General features: G+C 38.0%; 4 protein-coding genes across 5 annotated transcripts; all 4 read left to right on the top strand.

Moving 5' to 3' along the window:
* The first annotated feature begins 605 nt into the window (after nucleotides 1-605).
* On the top strand, nucleotides 606-2,253 carry LOC134819922 (zinc finger protein 501-like). The gene has a single exon (XM_063830077.1). It carries the CDS (start codon nucleotides 750-752, stop codon nucleotides 1,818-1,820), a length of 1,071 nt encoding a protein of 356 aa, XP_063686147.1. The 5' UTR covers nucleotides 606-749; the 3' UTR covers nucleotides 1,821-2,253.
* Nucleotides 2,254-2,619: 366 nt separating this feature from the next.
* On the top strand, nucleotides 2,620-5,083 carry LOC134819923 (zinc finger protein OZF-like). The gene has a single exon (XM_063830078.1). The coding sequence runs from the start codon at nucleotides 2,627-2,629 to the stop codon at nucleotides 3,686-3,688; it is 1,062 nt and encodes a 353-aa protein (XP_063686148.1). The 5' UTR covers nucleotides 2,620-2,626; the 3' UTR covers nucleotides 3,689-5,083.
* Nucleotides 5,084-5,203: 120 nt separating this feature from the next.
* Nucleotides 5,204-12,276, top strand: LOC134819921 (uncharacterized). Of its 2 annotated transcripts, XM_063830075.1 has the most exons (7): nucleotides 5,204-5,418; nucleotides 5,733-5,858; nucleotides 9,403-9,528; nucleotides 10,273-10,383; nucleotides 10,830-11,083; nucleotides 11,577-11,777; nucleotides 12,049-12,276. In XM_063830075.1, exons 1-7 carry the CDS (start codon nucleotides 5,211-5,213, stop codon nucleotides 12,145-12,147), a joined length of 1,125 nt encoding a protein of 374 aa, XP_063686145.1. In that variant the 5' UTR covers nucleotides 5,204-5,210; the 3' UTR covers nucleotides 12,148-12,276. The 2 variants fall into 2 exon arrangements, with proteins under 2 accessions (XP_063686145.1, XP_063686146.1); XM_063830076.1 differs by lacking the exon at nucleotides 10,273-10,383.
* A 5,635-nt stretch (nucleotides 12,277-17,911) lies between these two features.
* LOC134819354 (DNA replication complex GINS protein PSF1-like) lies at nucleotides 17,912-23,896 on the top strand. The gene is made up of 5 exons (XM_063829281.1): nucleotides 17,912-18,012; nucleotides 19,121-19,200; nucleotides 19,341-19,488; nucleotides 19,791-19,898; nucleotides 23,603-23,896. Exons 1-5 carry the CDS (start codon nucleotides 17,920-17,922, stop codon nucleotides 23,744-23,746), a joined length of 573 nt encoding a protein of 190 aa, XP_063685351.1. The 5' UTR covers nucleotides 17,912-17,919; the 3' UTR covers nucleotides 23,747-23,896.
* Nucleotides 23,897-24,096: the final 200 nt, after the last annotated feature.

The raw sequence follows: 24,096 nt of genomic DNA, 5'->3' as shown, positions 1-24,096 counted from the left end.
AACCTTACAAGTGCACAGAATGCTCATATGCTTGTTCCCAAAGAGGTACTTTAGTTAGACATAAGCTCGTCCACTGTTTACACAGGTGAGAATCCCTTAAAATACAATGACTTTTAAATCGCCTGCACTTGTAAATCAATTCTTCTAAAACAAAAATGCGAACAAGTTCTTATTGAGAGGAAACGTTGGAAAATAAAAGTAGTTTTGTGTCACTTTTAACTTTTATTAGATTATTGATGCTGAGGAATGCAAATATTACTTAATCCAAATTTGAAAGTTTATTCTAGAGTAACTGCAGATACGGAATATGTGTTACCACGTGTGTTTTTTAAATCTGGCCCTTAAATTTAAATTTACTGGAAAAATGCACTGCTTGTGGCCCTGTGCAGGTGGGCTTATAATTAACAGCGTGTGATCATTATACAAAGTGGTTTTACTTTTAAATTTTGATATTAAAACTTGACTGTTTTATAATTTATTGTAGGTATGATTTTGTAAACTTGAGATGAGTCAATACTAATTAATTTTACAGTGTCTGTTTTTAGAACCATCATTGTTCTGCAGGGGATTTCCCTGCCCTTTTTGAAATAGCTTAATAAATCCTTTCTAATTGTGGAACCATCCCAAGAAATACAAATTTGTATCCCTATTACAAATAGTAAAGTTGACACTCCTTGTATTTGAACTCGTATTGCTGGTCTATATAATACATTGTATAACTTATCGAATCTGTTACAGGAAGGATAAACATGTCACATCAGGATGGAATATCAGAAACTGTAAAAGATGAAGTGAAGACTGAGATTCTGGACCATGGTATCAAGAAGGAGATAAAGACTGAACTACAGGAAGTGAACGGGAAGTCACATGGTTTTCTTTGTCCCACATGTAAAGCTCATTTCCTTTACGATGAGCACTTTATTGAACATATTCGAGAACACCATGGCTATGAGCATTTTGCTGGTGAAAAGATAACTTCGATTGAGCCAACGAGTTCTTCTGGGATATCTGAAAAAGAAAACAGTTCTAAAAATACACGGCATCATGGAAGTAAACCTTTTGAATGTGATCTTTGTTCCTTTGGTTGCTCCTGGAAATCTCAATTTCTGAAACATCAGAGAATTCATTCTAAAGAAAAATCTTTCAAATGTGAACAATGCTCATATGCTTGTTCTAAAAAAGGTAGTATAGTGAAGCATCAGAGAACTCATACAGGGGAGAAACCTTACAAGTGCACAGAATGCTCATATGCTTGTGCTACAAAATGGAAGCTTGTTCAACATCAGCGAACTCACACAGGGGAGAGACCTTACATGTGCAAGGAGTGCTCATTTGCCTGTTCTCTTAAAAGTAATTTGATTAGACATCAGCGAATTCACACAGGGGAGAAACCCTACAAGTGCAAGAAATGCTCATTTATTTGTTCTCAAAAAAGTTATCTTGTTAAACATCAGCGAATTCATACAGGGGAGAAACCCTACAAGTGCAAAGAATGCTCATATGCCTGTCGTCAAAATTGTGATTTAATTAAACATCAGCGAGTTCACACTGGGGAGAAGCCTTACAAGTGCAAGGAGTGCTCCTATGCTTGTGCTCAAAAAGGTCAGCTAGTTAAACATCAGCGAATTCACACAGCGGATAAACCCTACAAGTGCAAAGAATGCTCATATGCTTGTTGTAAAAATTGTGATTTAATTAAACATCAGAGAATTCACAGTGGGGAGAAGTCTTACAAGTGCACAGAATGCTCATATACTTGTTCTCGAAAAGATTGCCTTGTCCAACATCAGCGTATTCACATAACATGTGAGAACCCTTAAGGGGGCATACACCAAAACAATGGTCAGTGCCGTCCAACCCAAATGACCTCATAGGCAGTTCAGTGACCATCTAGTGCACCGTTTCCACACCAAAAAATATTATTCTGAGAATATGTATTTTTGTAATCGAGTATTTCCTGGTTAGAGTGGAATTTTCGGGAAACCACAATTTGTTTCATGGAGAGGCTATAATTTAATCATTTCTTGCGGTCTCGGTTTGAAATTTTGCTTGCCGTCTATTCCCATATATTTCAAGGTGTGTGTAAAATCTTGATATCGTATCTAAAAAGGCTGGTGTGTTATAAATTTTTAAAGTCAAAAAGCTGAAATTGTCCTTTTAGGCTTATTTTAACCAAAAAGTCAGTCAGGGAAGATCGGATTGTTTTGATGCTTGATATGAAATTGTACTCTGAATTTTGACGCAGTTTTTGATTACCTCAAAAATCTTTTTACTCATTTTTCTTCAGATTTATTGGACCTCAAAGCCAAACAACAAATTTAGGAACATTTTTCGTTTTTCATATTTACTGATTTTTCTAAAATTTTGATAGGAATGTGCTAGTGACTAAAATCGACCAAAATATTATTTATGATAATATTTAAGTATTTTCTGCAATGGGTTCCCTGCCCCATCTTGGTAGTATCTTTAACAAAATAGGCTCCCTCCAAAGGGCTGAGAAACCATCAAAATGAATACAAATTCTTGTTCTTATTGCAATCTGTCAAATTAGTAATCCTTGTACTCGTATTGCTGTTCTATATAATACATTGTATAACTTATCAAATCTGCCACAGGAAGGATAAACATGTCACATCAGGATGGAATATCAGAAACTGTAAAAGATGAAGTGAAGACCGAGATTCTGGACCATGTTATCAAGAAGGAGATAAAGACTGAACTACAGGAAGTCAACGGAAAGTCACATGGTTTTGTTTGTCCCACATGTAAAGCTCATTTCCTTAACGATGAGTACTTTATTGAACATATTCGAAAACACCATGACTCTGAGCATTTTGCTGATAAAAATATAACTTCTAATGAGCCAACAAATTCTTCTGGGATATCACAAAAAGAAAACAGTTCTAAAAATACACCACATGAAAGTAAACCTTTTAAATGTGATCTTTGTTCCTTTTGTTGCTCCTACAAATCTGAATTTTTGAAACATCGGAGAGTTCATTCTAAAGAAAAACCTTTCAAGTGTGAACAGTGCTCATATGCTTATTTTGAAAAATGTGATCTTGTTAAACATCGGCGAATTCACACAGGGGAGAGACCCTATAAGTGCAAGGAATGCTCATATGCTTGTTCTGAAAAAGGTAATTTAGTTAAGCATCAGAGAATTCACACAGGGGAGAAATCCTACAAGTGCAAGGAATGCTCATTTGCTAGTTATTATAAAGGTAATCTAGTTGTGCATCAGCGAACTCACATAGGGGAGAAACTCAACAAGTGCAAGGAATGCTCCTATGCTTGTGTTCGAAAAGCTCATCTAGTTCAACATCAGCGTATTCACACAGGGGAGAAACCCTTCAAATGCAAGGAATGCTCCTATGCTTGTTCTCAAAATAGTGATCTTGTTAAACATCAGCGAATTCACACAGGGGAGAAACCCTTCAAGTGCAAGGAATGCTCATATGCTTGTTCTCAAAAAAGTGATCTTGTTAAACATCAGAGAATTCACACAGGGGAGAAACCCTTCAAGTGCACAGAATGCTCCTATGCTTGTTCTCAAAAAAGTGATCTTGTTAAACATCAGCGAATTCACTCAGGTGAAAAACCCTTCATATGCTTGGAATGCTCATTTACTTGTTCTCAAAGAGGTAGTTTAGTTAGACATAAGCTCGTTCACTGTTCACACAGTTGAGAATCCCTTAAAGTGCAATGACTTTAAATTCGCTTACACTTATAAATAAATTCTTGTTAAATACGAATGCGAAAAAGTTCACATCGAGAAGAAACTTTGTAAAAGAAGAGGGGTTTTGTGTCACTATTAACTTTTATTAGATAATTGATGCTGAGGGATGCACATTTTATTTCATCCAAATTTAAAAGTTTATTCTAGAGCAACTGCAGACATGGAATACTTCTTACGACCTGATGCTCTGATGTTAGGACACACGATTACTGTGTGGCACTTGTAAAAAAAATGTATGCCTTTTAATTTAAATGTACTGGAAAATGAACTACTTGTGGCCCTGTGCAGGTGGGCTTTGAATAATTAACAGCTTGTGATGATATAAATAAATAAATACAAAGTGGTTTTACTGTTATTAAATTTTGATATTAAAACTTGACTGTTTTATAATTTATTGGCGGTATGATTTGGTAATCTAGTCTAGATGAGTTTTTACAAGTGATTTCTGCACGTATATTAAGTATTTCCAAGGTTTTGGAATAACTTGATTATGCGCATTTCTGACCAAACCAACTAATTCACAAAGTTTTCATTTACATTTTATTAAAAGAAGTATAGAACTGTAACTGTTATGCCTCTCTTACTTTTAAAATTACCACGATCAACTTTCTTAAAAGGTTCTATACTTCTCCAAATTCTCACTTGTATAAAATTGTACATAATTCTGACGAAATGTGTTGTACCCTCGTATATTGACGTGTAACTTCGCGTGTAACTAGGATATTTACAGCGGAATCTCAGGATTGTTATGTTTTACCTTACTAAATACCTGTCAAGCAATGTTTACTTGGGAATCTTGTGGAGATTGTTTAGTTTCAGGATTAGGTTTTCCTTACCTCTTAATTAGGTTCACCACCCTTGAGGGGCTTTATTGGGTTTACTATCGTGTCACGTGAGCCTATTGGGTCACGTGATTAGGTCCTTATAGACCGCTCCATTGTTGTATTCGGGGCCTTTTCGGTTCCACGGATTTTCATTTGGATTAGACTTATAACTGAGTATCACTTGTACTAAGACTAGTAAGGTCTAGTTAACTTACTTTATCTGTCAAAGTGGGTACGTATTTATGTAATTTTCGTAATAATTAAATGGTTACCTTCATGTCCACAGTTCGATGTTTTAACCCACCATACCAATATACCATTCTTTTTACTCATTAGCTTATTATTTATATAAGTATATACTACAAAATGTTTGGATTCTTAGTCCTGAGTAGGGCACTCTATTAACAGTTTTTGACAGATTTGAATGGCCTGCAAAGCAGATCGAAGCATCTCTAAATTATCTACTATTTTTATTGTATTGCTGTGTAAATTTTATTCTAATTCTAATTCTAATTCTAAATCTTTTCTGATTGTGGAACCATCCTCATTTCAAATAGTAAAGTTGACACTCCTTGTATTTGTACTCGTATTGCTGTTCTATATAATACATTGTATAACTTATCGAATATGTTACAGGAAGGATAAACATGTCACATCAGGATGGAATATCAGAAACTGTAAAAGTTGAAGTGAAGACTGAGAGTCTGGACTATGTTATCAAGAAGGAGATAAAGACTGAACTACAGGAAGTCAACGGGAAGTCTCATGGTTTTATTTGTCCCACATGTAAAGCTCATTTCCTTTATGATGAGTACTTTATTGAACATGTTCGAGAACATCGTGAGGATATATCTGGTGAGCAGATAAATTCTAATGAGCTACTAAGTTCTTCAGAATCTCAAGTAATAGAGAATTTCAAGAATACCCCGCAAGTTTACATCATAATTGTTATCATTTTATACTGTACATAATATATAAAAATATGATATCCTTGTATTTTATGTTTGTTTCTGTTTGTGCTCCTAGAAATATTGTTCTCTGAAACATCATATAGTTCATTTAATGAAAAACGTTTAAATTGTGAACAGTGCTCATTATATATTCTCAAAAAGGTAGTCTAAATTTTAGATTAAATAATAATTGAAAAAAAACGTATAATAATAATTCAGACAAGCTTGAAGATGCAACAGAAGAATCAGACTCAGAACATGTTATGACTCTTGGTGACTTCCATTACACGGGCTCAGAGGCTGAATTTGTAGATTACAGTGACCAGCAGCAGTCTATTTCTAGAGGTAAGCACTGATCTTGCTAACCAATTTGCAGAACATAATCGATTATAATATATAATACTCTGTCTTCATACAACCATTAATAAAGACCAAACAACTATATTTAAAACAGGTTAAGTTTTAAGTTTTAAGTTTTAAGTTTTAAGTTTTAAGGTAAGTGAGGCGAAGTATAAAGAATCATAAAGCCTATCCTATGAATTATTTGGAACAGTAATGTAACTGTAAAATATGTAAACATTTTTGGGGGCACAAATTTTTTGCCCCGAAAATTGGTGTTGTTAATAATTATATTACTTAATTGACATACATGCTACATATGAAGCAGAAGAGGTCTCCTCCTAGTCGTTGGAGTGGCCTGTATCACACACATCCCTTGTATTGCGTAACAGGTTCCTCCATTCCACTCGGTTCAATGCTAACTGACGTATTGCATCTCGGCTGATGTTGTCAACACCTGTAAAGTTAGCAGCATCCTCGAGTACACAGGCCATCCAGCCTTTTCGGGGTCTCCCGGGGGGGTACCAATGGCATAAATGGCATAATGGAGAATTGGCCAAACAAAATTTCCATTTATGCCATGAAATTTCTATGCCATTTGATGATTTTTATGCCATTTGTCTCCATTCTATGCCATTCGAAATATGAAATTTTAAAACTTTGAACTGAGAATTTAATAACGAATAGTCTGCACCCCACTAGTACTGTCCACCTTTATCTCTATTTATTGTACTGACCCTGGTCATTAGAAACACCCCTAAAAGTTCGTTTTTTGACAAAAAATGTTGTCAAATTTCTGTAATTTCATTTCTGTTTTTGTTACGCATTTGATTTTTGGTATGCGTATAGAAAATCGATACGGCTTTAAAATGAGATGTTCGGCGACCTCCTAGCTCACTCACTAGACTCAGTAGGAGTGATTTAACTGCGAGGGACAATTGAGGCTAACAAATTAGCGTCACCACTTTCAAAAGGAACTTTCTCATGTTACGTCCATGATATCCAAGTTGCAAGCATAATCCATAGTGATTATACTTGATCGAGATCTAAGCTTTAAATATTCGAGGTGAAAATGAGGCTAACAAGTATACTTTTGTGTAAATTTTCGAGTTGGTTCGGTATTGTGACTATCTAATACGTCAACAATAAAGATTGATTCATCCTCTTCAAACTCAACATTTCAGAAATCGCCAAGTCTACTTGTAGGAGGCCAAAACGAGGCTATAAATGATTCGATCATGAAATACCGTCGGATTATAGCTTCAAATTTTCGAGGTGAAAATGAGGCTAACCACTTTGTGAGAGGGTGAAATGAGGCTAACAAGTATACTTTCGTGTATATTTTCGAGCATGTTCGGTATTGTGACTATCTAATGTGTCAACAATAAAAATTTATTCATCCTCTTCAAGCTCAACATTTCAGAAATCGCAGAGTCTTCTTGTAGGAGGCCAAAATGAGGCTAATAAATGATTCGACCGCATTTTAAGTTTTAACTTTAATGTACGGAAACATGTTATAGACCCACTATAAAACTTGTAATTGTAGCCTGAAGGTTATTGAGACTTTATCGAAACTTATGTGAGGATGGATTGAGGCTACCTTCTCTCCTTGAGGCAACATTGAGGCTAACAGATACACTACGCAGACAAACGTCACTGTGCCAGCTATCAAGTAGTTGCTGAGCAGCAGCAGCAGTTAGATGAAGAAAATGAAGTTGAGGAAGGAAATGTATTAGAGCTGTTGGCTAGAGTAGGCCCCTTACTTCTATGGAGCTCTCTGGCCAATTGCTCTGGCAATGCTCTCCATGGGGCCATGTAATATCACATGATCTGATATCATGCCAAATTAGACTCTAAACTATAAAGTATAATAAAAATGGAACTGTTTGAGAAAAAACATTTTTCGTTACTTGGAAAGAGAATAATTACTCAACTGTCAGCATAACGAATCAGGCGTACCTTGATCTTATATGTACTTGTGACGGTCTTGTTTTGTATTTAACTCTGCTGAAGAAGCAATTCCCTAATGCTGAAATCGTCACTTATTACCTTGGAAGTGATCAGAATGAGCAGCTGTTAGCATTTATTCGGGTTTCTTTTTCATCTGGTCGCTCAAGAAATATGGATGCGATAACTATGGCCCATGGAATGGAGAGAAAGAATGTGTACAGTGCTTTATCATTACATGAAGACACATCTGCAATTGCACATGCACGTGGAAGTACAGTTTTGCATCCTACAGTTCACCTCAAAAAGGTTAAATCTACAGGCCAGAAAGCAGAACGAGTGAAATGGACTGGTGGTATGATAAGCCTAGGCAAGTTGGCAAAAACGCTGGACAGGGCATCGAGGGACTGCATTCGAGAAGGGAAAAGAAACAATTTCCCTGTGTTCGCCGCAGTCGCAGATCCTGAAGAACGGAGTGGGAAGCCAATAGTCCATGGCCAAGAACTTTCTTGGGAAGCTGTAGATGATGAAGCTGGATGCCTCGAGGATGAGGACGACTTAGCTTATGAGGTAGAACCTGGAGTTGATGATTGTGATGATGGAGAAACGATATCAACAGATAAATATGGAACACTATCCTTCCGGTCTTTTGAGACACTCACGCTCAATGGAGGAAGAAGCACTTTATCAACAAAATCTCGTATTTCAAGATTCAAGGGGGACGCGTTTGGAGTGTCTTCTGATGTTCGCATATACAATCAACCTGAATGCGGATGTTCAACAGGTTTGAAAGCTGGCAGTACAGAAACTCTTAAAGTCTTCAAATCTCAGCAGGACTTTGCAACAGGAGTGGTTAGATTTATTTCTTATAAGTCATGCCCGATGAAGTACTACTGCCAGGAACATAGCCTAATCAATGGATCTCCTAATGTTTGGCTACTCGTCGAAGACAAATACATCAGATGCATTGTTCCTTGATGACATTCAAAATCGTTGTGTTGTCAATGTTTGTATTCTGTACATTTTGAACATCTCACAATTTGCTATTCTTGAATAGTGAAATGTTTGGTATATATTTGATATAATACATTTCTATTTTCTTTATTTAGTTATTTGTCATATAAATCTTTGACTTTAACGATCATTCCAAGCGTTATAAAGCATGAAACATGTCTCTTTTTCAAGTACTAATAATATTTGCGAATTTAAAGTCATCCTAAAGGTCAAATATGAAGACCTAAATTCATGGCATAAATTGGCATAAATGGAGAATTGGCCAAACAAAATTTCCATTTATGCCATGAAATTTCTATGCCATTTGATGATTTTTATGCCATTCTTCTCCATTCTATGCCATTGGTACCCCCCCCCCCCGGTCTCCCTCTCGATCGATTTCCATAGTTAGGTTTCCACTCCAGTAGAAGATTTGGTAACCTAGTCTCTGGCATTCTTACAACATGTCCTTACCACTGTAGTCTAGCAGAACCGATGAAAGTGTCTATAGACTTTACGCCAGCACGCCTTAGAACTTTATCATTGGAGATTTGGTCAAACCAAATTTTAGATTAAATAATAATTGAAAACACGTATAATAATAATTCAGGCAAGCTTGAAGATGCAACAGAAGAATCAGACTCAGAACATGTTATGACACTTGGTGACTTCCATTACACGGACTCAGAGGCTGAATTTGCAGATTACAGTGACCAGCAGCAGTCTATTTCTAGAGGTAAGCACTGATCTTGCTAACCAATTTGCAGAACATAATCGATTATAATATATAATACTCTGTCTTCATACAACCATTAATAAAGACCAAACAACTATATAAAACATGTTAAGTTTTAAGTTTTAAGTTTTAAGTTTTAAGTTTTAAGTTTTAAGGTAAGTGAGGCGAAGTATAAAGAATCATGAAGCCCATCTTATGAATTATATGGAACAGTAATGTAACTGTAAAATATGTAAACATTTTTGGGGGCACAAATTTTTTGCCCCGAAAATTGGTGTTGTTAATAATTATATTACTGAATTGACATACATGAATAACATGCTACATATGAAGCAGAAGAGGTCTCCTCCTAGTCGTTGGAGTGGCCTGTATCACACACATCCCTTGTATTGCGTAACAGGTTCCTCCATTCCACTCGGTTCAATGCTAACTGACTTACTGCATCTCGGCTGATGTTGTCAACACCTGTAAAGTTAGCAGCATCCTCGAGTACACAGGCCATCCAGCTTTTTCGGGGTCTCCCTCTCGATCGTTTTCCATAGTTAGGTTTCCACTCCAGTAGAAGATTTGGTAACCTAGTCTCTGGCATTCTTACAACATGTCCTTACCACTGTAGTCTAGCAGAACCGATGAAAGTGTCTATAGACTTTACGCCAGCACGCCTTAGAACTTCATCATTGGAGATATGGTCAAACCAAATTTTAGATTAAATAATAATTAAAAACACGTATAATTATAATTCAGACAAGCAGGAAGATGCAACAGAAGAATCAGACTCAGAATTTAATATGACTCTTGCTGACTATGGGGCTGAATTTGTAGATTACAGTTACCAGCAGCAGTCTATTTCTAGAGGTAAGCACTGATCTTGCTAACCAATTTGCAAAACATAATCGACTATAATATATAATACTCTGTCTTCATACAACCATTAATAAAGACCAAACAACTATATTTAGAACAGGATAAGTTTAAAGGTAAGTAAGGCCAAGCACAGGGTGAGTAAAAAAACTTTAAGATACACTTTGTAAGTTAATAATTTAAATTATAAAGCTTATTATATCTCAATCTTTCTGAACATTTCTAGTCAATAAGTCTGGACCCTTTCCTGATAGTAGCCGAAGAGTTTTTTGGAATCGGCCAAATATTTTTTCCACAATCGGCAACCCCCTGGAATAACCATTTAGAAATCCTTGCATTTCTCAATTTTACCCTAATATACGGCTATCTAATTAGGACTCCAAATAAAAATATATGGTGTTCTGAATATTAAATTAATAAACAACATTCTAATATTTTAGGTGAGCGTTCTGTTCGGGGAGAATCAGAAAGTCTTTCTATCAACCCTTCTAATGATACACTCAGTATTGGAAAGAAAAGAAAGCGAAAACCTTGCATTTTAACCTGTACAGCTTTGCTTGCACTGCAGGCCGAATTAAAGACGGAGTATGTTACAGTTAAACCAAAACAAATAATAACAGCTTTTTTGGACGAGAAAGGAGTTAAAGTGTGCAAACGAGTCGAGAAGTTGGCTTCAACTGCTATTACCGAATATGTAAGTCGTTAATTCTAATTAATTAATTAATTAATTAATGACTGTTGATTTGTAACGGCCAACATGATTGATATTCGTGATCAGGATATAAGACGAGAATGTTGAGTTTATATTCACTTATTTTTAAGTTGATTGATTATTTTCAGATAAATTGAGTCAATTAGGCTACATATTTCGAACAATTGAAAAATGTCTATAAAACAATACTAATCATCGATGCACTGATGATTCGTATTGTTTTATACATATTATGAAACGGATTGTTTCACCGACAATTTGATTGTTGTTCGAACTTCGAAATATAATGCTTTAAAAGTTTAAATGATTAACTGCAGTTGAGCACTCTCTTTGGGAAAGCAAGCAACAACTATTTATTATATATAACTACATTATAATATGTACGAAATATAACATACCAATTTAAACTAATTAAGTCCTCGGTTTATTTGTATTGAAAAGCACCAATATATATATTTAATACATCAAATTTCAGCGCAGAAAATTAAGAAAGGTTGAGAAATCAAAAGGTGAATTGAGTCTTCCTCCTGAAGATGACCCAGTTTTTAACTTCTCCAAACACACCACGCCAAATATTCTCCTCGGTCCAACAAAACCTTATGCGGAGCTAACTCGACAAGGACGGGATATCCGGATAAGGAACTTTTCCAAGAACATCACTAACCAGTTGGTTGAGGTATGGTGCAGTTGGCCAATGCCTTACGATATATTTATTATAATAATTATAATAATATGACAAAATATGATTATGGCAAATATTTTGGGAAAGTGATTTGGCCCTTGGCCTTGATTACATAATTTAAAGATTTTTGCGCTAGTTTTTTTTTTTCGTGGTGGCATTGGTACTGTGACAACTTGTAGAAATGCTTTTGTATAAAAGAAATATTTAGCAAAAGAAGCATGCAAATAATAACATGGGATGATAATTATAATTCATTTTCCTTCAGAAATATGGAAACGGTGACGGTAAACTGTTCGGATCTGAGGAGGATGTGTTTGCTGTAGTCTTTGCTGAACACCTATTACGAACCGATATTATTTTATGATAAATGTATATCTTTATGAATTTATATCTTATTTATATCTTTATGAATTTATTGAATCTTTTTATTTTCTTGACAGATATTGTGACCTTACATGATGATATTTCATTTATTTACTTATTTAAATTATAAGTATGTGGTCTCATTACTTTACACATGGGAATTGGGATTTGGGAGCTCGAGAGTCCTGCACATACTTAGCTAATGAGTTACTTCTCCATCAGTTCACAAATCACAGCCATTCTCTCTCACCATAGCCCAGGCATGATCTATAAAGCTATAAACTGTACCTACTCAATCATATCATTATTAGTTGATGTAAAAATAAAACATAACATATTTTACGATTTGAGAACGGCCTGATTTTGATCTCAGTATTTCAATTTCGCTATTCAATTCTAGGCTCTAGGCTTGTAACTAGCATTATTTAATATTAACTGGGCAGTTGGTTGGGTTAGTTGAAATTGTAAGATATAAAACACACCTGGGAATATATAGCGCAGTGTGGCATGCCTATTATAGTATTGAATAATTTGATATTAATCTTTTACTTTCCGAAGAAAAATACAATGAAAACACGCTTTAAATGCAATTCCAGTAAGATCATTGGAGATGAAATGAACATCACAAGGCAAGAGTTCTAAAAACGTCCCAACAGTGCATCTCTGGTTACTCTCAGCTTCTCAGCACTGACTCTACACTAAGATCTCCTGACTAAGATTATACCGTCTCCGCAGTATCAATCTGGTGGACCTTGACATCTTCAGCTTCTATTCCCATACCAGGGTCCGGTGCTCCTTCTCGCTCTTTTCCGTTTCTTCGAGAGCGGCGCTTAACATTTGTTGGTTTCCAGTACCTTCTGGAGAGTGGAAGAGTTGTTAACGTAATTGTTTAATTAATTAGCTTAGTAATTAGCTTAATTGTGACACGATCAGAGACAAGCATCGTGACAACATAACTTAACACTTAAGACATGTTACTAAGCCCTAACTTTAAAAACTGAACCATTAATGAGTGTGATATCGATCTATTAAGTATAATATTATGATACATGTACTTGTTTGGTTGTTCGGTTTGTAAGAGTTCACATTGTTCACAAATAGATTATAATATAATATTTAGTCGCCCGGAAGAGTTTGCATTTTTCACAAATTAGATTATATATATTTCGTCGTCCCCTGTTGCAATTTGCAAAGTCTACTCTATTAAAATCCACTATACAATTATATTGAATTATCAAACCTCTTGCCGACGATGACAAAAAGACCGGCTTCATCTGCAGACTCTAAAGCTGTGGAGTCTCGTTCTTCACTCTGAAATACAAGATACAAAATACAAGATACAAGATACAAGATACAAGATACAAGATACAAGATACAAGATACAAGATACAAGATACAAGATACAAGATACAAGATACAAGATACTAGATACAAGATACTAGATACAAGATACAAGATACAAGATACAAGATACAAGATACAAGATACAAGATACAAGATACAAGATACAAGAGCAGGTCTCTCCCGCAAGTTGGGATGGCCTGAGGTGCTTATCTCCTTTTCAGTAACCCTAAGCCACTCTGTGCCGAGGCACTATACTGCCCAAATTTGCAAAAAGGAAGCAAGTGACATTTTTCAAAATATGGAGTTCTATACACCGTTGGAAAGGTATCGCTGAGCTCTATTTTACTAACTAAGTCTTATTAACAGCAGATGTAACTAAAATTTCAAAGTGGGAAGTATCTACACGATTTTCACCATTCTTAGCAGTATTTGATCACTCACGATAATCAAAAAGGAAGTAACTGCAAAGATACTTCCTTTTTGCATATTTCCAGTACTTGCTTCCTTTTTGCGTGTTTTTCAACTAAAGATACTTCCTTTTTGCATAATCTCATCTCAAGATACTTCCTTATTGCAGATTTTAACCTTGAGATTACTAATTTGGCATAGTGCCATCCTGCAGATACTTCCTAATTACCAAACAGGGTGAACAGTAAATGTCAAAGGAGGAGGACTGAGGGGAACTGAGGAGGAGGGGGAGGAGGAGTAAAACTGAGGAGGATGACTGATGACTCGTGAGGAATGATGAGGAGGGGAAGGAGGTGGATGAGGAGGATGAGGAGGATGAGGCGGACTAAGGAGGAGGAGGAGGAGAAGGAGGACTGGTGAAGAGGATTGATGAGGAGGAGGACTGATGAGGAGGAGGAGGAGGACTGACGAGGAGGAGGAGGAGGACTGACGAGGAGGAGGACTGAGGAGAAACCGAGAAATATGAGGAGGAGGAGTGAGGAGGAGGATGAGGACTGAGGAGGACTGAAGAGGATGGCTGAGGAGGATGGCTGAGACTCTGAGAGGGAGGAGGAGGAGGAGTAAAACTGAGAAGGACTGAGGAGAAGGAGGATGAGGACTGAGGGGGACTGAGGAGTAGGACTGAAGAGGGGAACTGAGGAGGAGGAGGGGAGGCGGAGGAGGACTGAGGAGGATGACTGATGACTGGTAAGGAATGATGAGGAGGGGAAGGAGGTGGATGAGGAGGATGAGGAGGATGAGGAGGACTAAGGAGGAGGAGGAGAAGGAGGACTGGTGAAGAGGATTGATGAGGAGGAGGACTGATGAGGAGGAGGAGGAGGACTGACGAGGAGGAGGACTGAGGAGAAATATGAGGAGGAGGACTGAGGAGGACTGAGGAGGATGGCTGAGGAGGATGGCTGAGAGGGAGGAGGAGGAGGAGTAAAACTGAGAAGGACTGAGGAGAAGGAGGATGAGGACTGAGGAGGACTGAGAGTAGGACTGAAGAGGGGGATTGAGGAGGAGGAGGAGGAGAGGTGGAGGAGGACTGAGGAGGATGACTGATGAGGAATGAGGGGGGAAGGAGGTGGATGAGGAGGATGAGGAGGACTAAGGAGAAGGAGGAGGAGAAGGAGGACTAGTGAAGAGGATTGATTAGGAGGAGAGGACTGATGAGGAGGAGGAGGAGGACTGAGGAGGAGGAGGACTGAGGAGTAGCTCGGACTAAGGAGTAGGAGTAGGAGGATGACTGAGGAGGGGAGGAGGAAGAGGACTGAGGAGGATCAGGATGACCCAGGAGGACCCAGGAGGAGGAGGAGGCGGAAGACTGAGGAGTCGAGGAGGAGGACTGAAGGAGGAGGAGGAGGACTGAGAAGGACTGAAGGAGGAGGACTGAGAAGAACTGAGGAGGAGGAGGAGGACTGAATGGGAGGAGGAGGGGGACTGGGGGAGACAGAGGAGGAGGACTGAGGAGGAGGAGGACTAAGGAGAAGGATGAGGATTGAGAAGGAGGACTGAGGACTGAAGAGGAAGAGGAGGAGGATGACCCAGGAGGAGGAGGAGGAGGACCCAGGAGGAGGACCCAGGAGGAGGAGGAAGAGGACTGAGAAGGAGGAGGACTGAGGAGAACTGAGGAGGAGGAGGACTGAATAGGAGGAGGAGGGGGACTGGGGGAGACAGAGGAGGAGGACTGAGGAGGAGGAGGGGGACTGGGGGAGACAGAGGAGGAGGACTGAGGAGGAGGAGGACTAAGGAGGAGGAGGACTAAGGAGAAGGATGAGGACTGAGGAGGAAGACTGAGGACTGAAGAGGAAGAGGAGGAGGATGAAAAGGAGGAGGACTGAGGATCAGGAGGAGGAGGAGGAGGAGGAGGACTGAGGAGGACTGAGGAGAAGGAGGAGGAGGACTGAGGAGGGCTGAGGAGGATGACTGAGGAGGAGGACTGAGAGGGAGGAGGAGGAAGAGGAAGACTGAGGAGGAGGAGGAGAAGGACTGAAGAGGAGAAGGAGGAGAAGGACCCAGAAGGAGGACCCAGGAGGAGTACCCAGGAGGAGGACCCAGGAGGAGGACCCAGGAGGAGGAGGAAGAGGAGGAGGAGGAGGAGGTGGAGGAGGAAGAGGAGGAAGAGGAGGAGGAAGCATCTAATTGTTATTTCCATTTTTGTTATTTTTTGTCCGTTTTTGTCCGTTTTTGTCCGCTCTATTTTTTGTCCGTTTTGAAAATATAGGGTACCGAACGGACAAAAAACATGAGCCCCCCTTCTATTATATTTCAGAGTTTCATTGTCTAATATTTTCATAATTTTGGACTGAAAAACCATTATTTTCAACACGAATTAAGCATGCATAATGACTCAAAATAGTGTATTATGTAGGGAAGCATCTACATAGTTGAATACCAAAACACTGCAAAAAGGAAGTAAGTAGTCGAAAATCTGCAAAAAGGAAGTATCTCGCTTTGGCAGTCAAATTTTTTTCTGGCAGTGAAAACGGAACCCGTTTTCATGAAAAATTGGTTCAAATAATCGGAATAAAATTGTTCAGAAAAGTTACCCTGGACGATTCTTAATGTATTCAAGCAAAAATTTAAAGCATGATACAGTCAGCTGAACGTCAGAAACGGGTCTAGTTTACATGCTTTTATCTCAAAACGATGATTTTGCAGATACTTCCTTTTTGCAAAAAGGGGCAGTATACTAGCTGTAAACTCAGTTTAATAAATTTCTATAGAACAGCCACGAAAGCTTGGCCGCTAAAAATCGAAATTACGATTGAATCACACTTTGAAATCAGATGATCAAAATATGTGTGAAATTAAGATTGGGTAATTCGATAATCTGTCGATGCATGATTAATGATCTAGACACAGTTTAGGAAATCTTACGAACCGAGTATCAGTTGAGGCACAATTCAGGCAAAAGTCTCAGTCGGGGCACAGTTAAAGCAGAATTGCATTACATCTATTACATGTTATTACATAATATTATGATATACATGATTCTGCCCCCAATATCTCAATATGGCCCGAATGTACCCCAACACTGATGTACTCGGTCCGCCCCAATAATGTCCAACCCTGCATTAATAGGTTACCCTATAACACCTAAAACTGTTTACGTTATTATATAAAGTGAATACCGAAACTACACTACGAATATACAATAATTTACCTCTATGTACATAGCGCTGACCATTACAGCTAGAACTAGGAATGCTATAATCTCTCGCATCTTGAACCTAAGTAAATGCGATCAATCACAATCTGTGGGGCCAACTGAACACCATCCCCTGTTATATACCATGTATTGAGGTCCCTGAATTGCGTCAAAGCTTTTGCCATGTCTGAAAGTGGTAATTTTAGCTGCCACATTGCTCATGGTGGCAACTAGCAAGTTTTATTGACTGAACGGAGGCTTGGGTAGACCACTTAGTCGTAATTATAGAGTGAATACCGTCAGTACAGGCTATTTACTGCTTTCCTCCAAGACTCCAGTACTTTTCACAAGTTTAATTGTCGACTGCTCTATAAAATTATAGAAGAATATTATATAAGTTAGCGGTTAGATGTATCTATCTAACACTCTAATATACTAATACAAGTTGGTTTGATGAATTATGGACCCTGATATGTCTGTGTATGAAGTGTTTTGTTCAGATTGAAAATCTGTAAAGAAATTTATTTTGATGTAATATGACGTATATTGTAAAAGTACTGTTTATATTGTATACTGTATAGCAGAGTTCTTAAAGGATCTTATTTTAACTAATCATAGTTCCTGAATCATAGTTCCTAAACATATCACCACGTTATATAATAGAATATGGTTCAGATAAGCTATATGTAGTATCGTTGGTTTGTGGTAATTTCGTGGTAATTTCGTGGTAATTTTCCGGGTAATTAAATCCAAATCATAATTTCATCATCAATAATTATGTTATGAATGATACCATTAGTTTACCTGACTCTACAGATCTGTATAGCTATGTTTGGTGAGAAGGCAGTGTCTCTTGTTAAGGAGCTACACAGATGTCCTGACGAGCAACTCCATCCTGTTAACGAGGATTTACTCCGACAAGTTGGTAACTAATACTTTATGGAATGTATTAAGTATGTAACTATCCAGCCCTCATCCAGCCCCCATCCAGAACGATGGCAGATCGGCAGATAATCTGCGAGGAAATTTTTGATTTTGGCGGAAATTTGGTGCCAAAAAGAAAATTTTTAGAAAACCTGACATTTTTCTTTTTGTTGTGGATTGAACAAAAATGGAGTGGGTACATTGATCTGCGAGGAAATTTCAAACTTTCTGGATGTCATGTGGGCTATCTAGAATGTTTATTAGATTATATATTGATGATTATGTAAAACTAATTATTACCCAAACTGAATGACTAAGGGGTCGTTCACATATATTACGTAATCAGCCGAGGGGGGAGGGGGGGTTTCCAAATGCTTACGGTTGATTACGGGGGGGGGGGGGGGGGGTTTCGGTCGTTGATTACGTAATCAAAATTTTCATTTTTACCCTCTAGAATAATAACAATTTGACAATATTTTAATTCAAATTCCACTCAATTTCACTCTGATAGTGATAAAATTTAAAAATTGATCGAATATCCGGCTATAATAGTAAGTAGTTTAGAAAGTGTTTGGCCGGATATCATAACAATGATTTAGGCTCATAATGATAGCATGATCAGGGTAGTATAACATGAAACGTAGAGAAAAGTGTTTTCTAGGAAAAAAGTCGAGGATCTTGATGACGGTTGATTACGGAAGGGGGGAGGGGGGTAAAAATTGCTAAAATATTGATTACGTAATATGTGAACGACCCCTAATGAGACTTGAGGTGGAACACCACTCATATACCACACTTCTGTAATTTAATGCTGAAGTTTGAGTGAGTGAGGCCTGCCCCTCAGGGCAAGTAAACTACAGTAAAACCTCTATATACCGGGCCTCTTTTGGGGAAGCGAAAAGTGAACGATATAGACAGGTTAACATATATTGTACTTAAATTGGGCCCCGGTATATTGAGGTACACGTTAATATGAGGTCTGGTATATTGAGGTTTAACTGTAGTTGACAGGTTGATTGACCGACTGAGCCACTATAATTATACCAGCACTACATTTTTGTGTTTTCAAGTCAGATGATGGATTGCAAATTCTTCATTCTTTCAGGTTTACGCTGAGATGGGTGCTCTGTTTGAAGCAAATAAAAGTGATATTGAAATCAATGACGACAATAAAATGATCCCAAGGTGTGTTGAAACGAACATTTTCTTCAGGTTCAGTTTTGCAAAATCTGAGAATCGGCAGTTATTTGCTAGAGCTCTAGAGCAGCTTTTTATTGTTATAATTATATCACTTTGTTCAGTTATTTAACTCCCATCACCTTCAGTATACACCTGCGGCACAGTGCGTTGGAACACAACAGGCGCTGTGTATTAGCGTACTTGAAACAGCGGCTTAACCGGATAACCCAGTTCAGGTGGGATCACGGAGCAGTTCTACCTGAGGAGATACAAGTTAACATGCAGGAACATGAGGTTAGAGTTCAGTTAGAGTTCTTTAAAGTTCTTTAGAGTTCAGTTAGAGTTCAGTTAGAGTTCTTTAGAGTTCTTTAGAGTTCAGTTAGAGTTCTTTAGAGGGCGATTATACATATTAATTTTAAAATGCGACTAAGCCTTCTACTTGATTGGTTAAGAATGGTCACGTGTTAGTACTGATGTGTTAAATCACAAGATACGAAAATGGCAATGTTATGAGTAGTTGTGATAAGTTGTTCATTATATTCAGTCTTTATACTGTTGTCTTTTATATTACCTAACACCTCGCTTAATGTTTACAGAAGCAGTGGTTCAACAAGTACAACAAGTCGCTTGCAAACTACATGTTGTCAATGAACGGCCTGGACATAACCCAAAACACCGTCCCTCCAAAATCTCTGAAGATACAGGTATGAGTTAAGTTGTGCTCAATCTCAACTCTAAAGTCCAACATGGTTGTTTATGATCTTGAGTGACAAATATAAATATCCCTTTTCACTTCCCTTATATTTTTAATACTTTCAACACTACTAAATAACAAATAATTTGAGGAAACGATGTAACAGAATCAACATATTTTAATGTTGCCATGGGGTGGCAAGTCCCCATACATCGTAGTCTGATAGTTTCACTGCGTCATTTGTTTGTTTGAAAGACCCGAGGGCCACCCTTAAGGGCTTTGAAACCGGTTTATTGACAATATAATATATAATAAATAAATAAATAAACTGAAATCGTAACATTCATGTCAATACTAACTGAAATAATATAAGCTGTAGTTAAAATAATAATACTTACTGTCACTTAATTAAGATATATGATGTAATAAAATGAATCTCTTTATTTCCACACTAATTCTCACACCAAGCTTTAATTCACACACGTACACCAAAACTTTAAATTTTATCATATTACAAATGTCCTAATATATACGTCTCTTATCTTTTAGTTAAAAAGTCAGGGGTGCAGCCGTTTAACTTCAATTAAGATTAAAACAAAAACAATTCATCACGCTGGATCGCGATGTTATTCTATCAAAATCAGCTAGGCGTTATTTGAATTGATTGATGGGCTCTGTGTGGTACTGTGTAGTGGTAAGTGGGTGTGTGTGCGCGTGGTTGTTATTATGATGCGTTGAGATCAGCTACGTTGATGATATGTGATTGTGCGTGTTGTGCGTGTTGTGCTGATAAGGCTTTAATTGAGCAATGGCCAGGAGTATTATCAGTAAACTAGTAGCAGGTCTGGCAGTGAAAATTTTCCGATTTCAAAAGTGGTCGGTAATTATTAGTTTTGAAGTGCTTTTGTAACTAAGAAGTTTATTGAGTGAATGCCTCATGTTGTTTAGATAGTTTACTAATACTAAGTTATGTAGTGGGGTGTGTGATTTTGTGACCGTTGAGATTTCCTTAAACCTGGAATATTATTCAGTAAAAAGGTTTGCCAGCTTTCCTCGTTGTTGCCTCTTGATTGGTGTTCCAATAGCACACGTTTTGCATTAGACTTGTAAATGTTTATTGAAAATAAGCTGGGAAGACAAGTTATATTTAAGTTTGTTTCAGTGATGGCAAGCAGTGGACCTTTAAAAAATACTGATTGTCTAAAAGTGTTACTACCGTATGTAAGAAGCCAGTCAGAGCTAGTCTCATGGCTGGAGTTAACTGTCGGGATATTACTTGGAAAAAGGCCTTTGATTGATTTTGGCACTGTTTCAGGGAAGTATTTCATCCTGTGCATTAATATAAGTGCGTTCTTCACGATAATTCCATGAATAGTGAGAATTCCATACTCTTTAAAGCTATCCCTCGTGTGTGCAGGCAATTGGCCGTCCTTGTAGAAATAGTTGACGTAACCTGGCATAACCATTCTCACACCTTGTTTCTGTTTTGTGAATAGTGACTCAATGTGTGATTTGGCTGCGAAACCCCAGACGAGGGAGCAGAAATTGAGGTGGGATTGAACAAAGCTGTGATAAATTTGAAGCCTGACTTTTAACGGTAAGTGTCGTTTAATTTTGTACATGATACCCATGTATCTATTCATCCTGGCCCTAACGGCATGTATGTGTTTGCTCCACGTTAATTTATCATCGATTATTACTCCGAGGAAACGTGCCTCAGTCACTTGATCTATCACTACTCCAGCTATGGAAACATTAATGTTAGAAAGGGTTGTCGTTCTATGATTGCTAAATACCATAAAGTGAGTTTTTTTGAGATTGAGAGCAAGTCCGTTGCTATCAACCCATTTGATCAGGAGCGAGGTTATTTGATTTAGTTTGAACTGAACCTCTTGCTCGGTGTAACCAGTAACTATGATATTCGCATCGTCTGCGTACAGTATAAACTTAGCTAAATTTGTGATGTTTGGAAGGTCGTTGATATAGATCACAAAGAGTAATGGTCCCAAAATCGACCCCTGGGGTACTCCAAACTGGATTTCTCTGGGCCTCGAGTCTTCTCCACCGACAGTCACGAATTGGTGGCGGCCGCTCAGATAGGACTCGAACCATTTAAGTGCTGAACCTTTAATGCCGTAATGTTCCAGTTTTTTTAGTAGTATAGGATGTTCAATAACGTCAAAAGCTTTGGAGTAGTCAAGAAGAAGCAGCACAGCAATTTGCTTACTGTTGAGAGAGTGTAGAATACTATTTTGAGCATTAAGTAAAGCGTGTTCACATGACATGCCAGGCCTAAAACCGTACTGACTTTCAAAAAGTGATCCATTGAAGTCTAAAAATTCAAGAACTCGACTATGCATAAGTTTTTCGTATATTTTCGAGAAAGAGCTTAGCAAAGAGATTGGTCTGTAATTAGTAACTTCTGTTTTAGAGCCACCTTTGTGTATCGGGACAACTCGTGCCGATTTTAGAGCATTTGGAAATATTCCCTCAGTAAAGGAAGAATTTATGATTACGGCCAACGTTTTTGTGAAATTCGTATCTAAGCTTGCAAGCTTCATTGGTTCAATTTTTGTGTCAAGTGTCGCTTTGTTCTTGAATTTTTTTACTACTTTACTGATTTCAGAGGGCGTAACAGGTCTTAACTCAATACTGCTAGTACCTATATCCGTCCGACGTCCGTCCTGTAAGAATTCTTCAAAACCTCCTGGATCGAAAGTTTGCCTAGCACTTATCTGGGACTTTATGTTGCTTGCAATGTTGGAAAAATACTCATTAAATTTAGCCGATACATCGGAATGGCTGCTGAGTATGTTTCCACATTCATCCTTTATTTTAATAGGCCCAGAGTGCCTGACATTTCTACCCAGGAGACTATTAATAAGTTGCCACTGCTTTTTGGAGTTGTCGCAGTACTCCTCAAAAAAGTTTTTGTAGTACTTGGATTTGGCCAAATTTATATGTTTGTTACAAAATTTATTAATTTTTTTGTACGCAGCAATATTTGTCACGCTGGGAACTTTTATCTTATCGTGGTAGAGACGCTGTCTACGGGCACATGCATCTTCTAGCCACGGTAAGATCCAGGGTTTTGAGTCGTGCCGTTCATTTTTACGTCTAGGTCCAGGTTTCTTTTCAGGATATGCTTGATCGTAATGTTTGGAATAGATTTCACTGAATTTGTCATACTGGTCATTCGCATTAGTTTCTCTGTGCACCTCACTCCACGTTTCGCTCTCAATAATTCTTTTGAAATCAGCATGTGCAGCAGCATTGAACCTGCGGAAGTTCGGCACCTTCTCACGACCCTCACTCGATATAACGCGCCTCCCTGCACTCCTGCCCAGTGAGAGTGTCGTCAGTGTTGCTAAGTGGTCCGACACATTGACCGTCAGTACATGACAACTCAAGGTATTTAATAGGTCGTTGGTATAGACGTGGTCAATTAAGGTTGCGCTATGATCAGTTACACGAGTGGGCCTTGACACCAGTTGTACAAATCCGTATTTTTCATAAACTGCGATAAGATTTTTCCCTGCTACATCTTTTTCGTGTTTTACTAAATCAACATTATAGTCACCGGTAAAAACGATGTGTTTGCGAGAGTGCCTATCAAGACTTCGAAGTAGGTTAAATGCATAATACATGAATAATTGTCAGCAGCTGTACACTATTAAATGATCTGTTAACCTACTTACAAACTGTCTCCTCCAGGTTAGATGTCTCGAGGAGTACGGAGAATTAGAGACAGATTCGGGAGACATAGTTATGTTAACACTCAACTCCGAGCACTATCTACCACTGTCAGAATGTGAACATCTTATCAAACAGGGCGTCCTGCAACACATGGGATCCTGAATAACAGTATAACATAGCAATATAGTGAATGGAAGAACATGCGGCTCCCGCCTTTTCTGATTGCTGTAACGCGCGACGACATTTTCGTGATGGAATAGCGCACACAGCAACTCGAAAAGCAAAATCTGTCAGCATGACAATATGACTGTCATGTAACGTATATATATATAATATAATTGTGGGTGGCGTCGTCTGCTTACAGTGCTCAATCGGCAAGCCGAGAGCTAGATACAAAATGAAACGACCGGTTGAGTCAGACAAATGTTTCAATCATGGTTTTGTATCATGATTGAAACATTTGTCTGACTCAACCGGTCGTTTCATTTTGTATATATAATATAATATATACA

Source organism: Bolinopsis microptera, chromosome 8 (genome assembly GCF_026151205.1).
Source record: "Bolinopsis microptera isolate Bmic1 chromosome 8, MBARI_Bmic_1.0, whole genome shotgun sequence".
Classification (NCBI taxonomy): Eukaryota; Metazoa; Ctenophora; class Tentaculata; order Lobata; family Bolinopsidae; genus Bolinopsis; species Bolinopsis microptera.
This window is presented reverse-complemented; position numbering and strand designations above follow the sequence as displayed.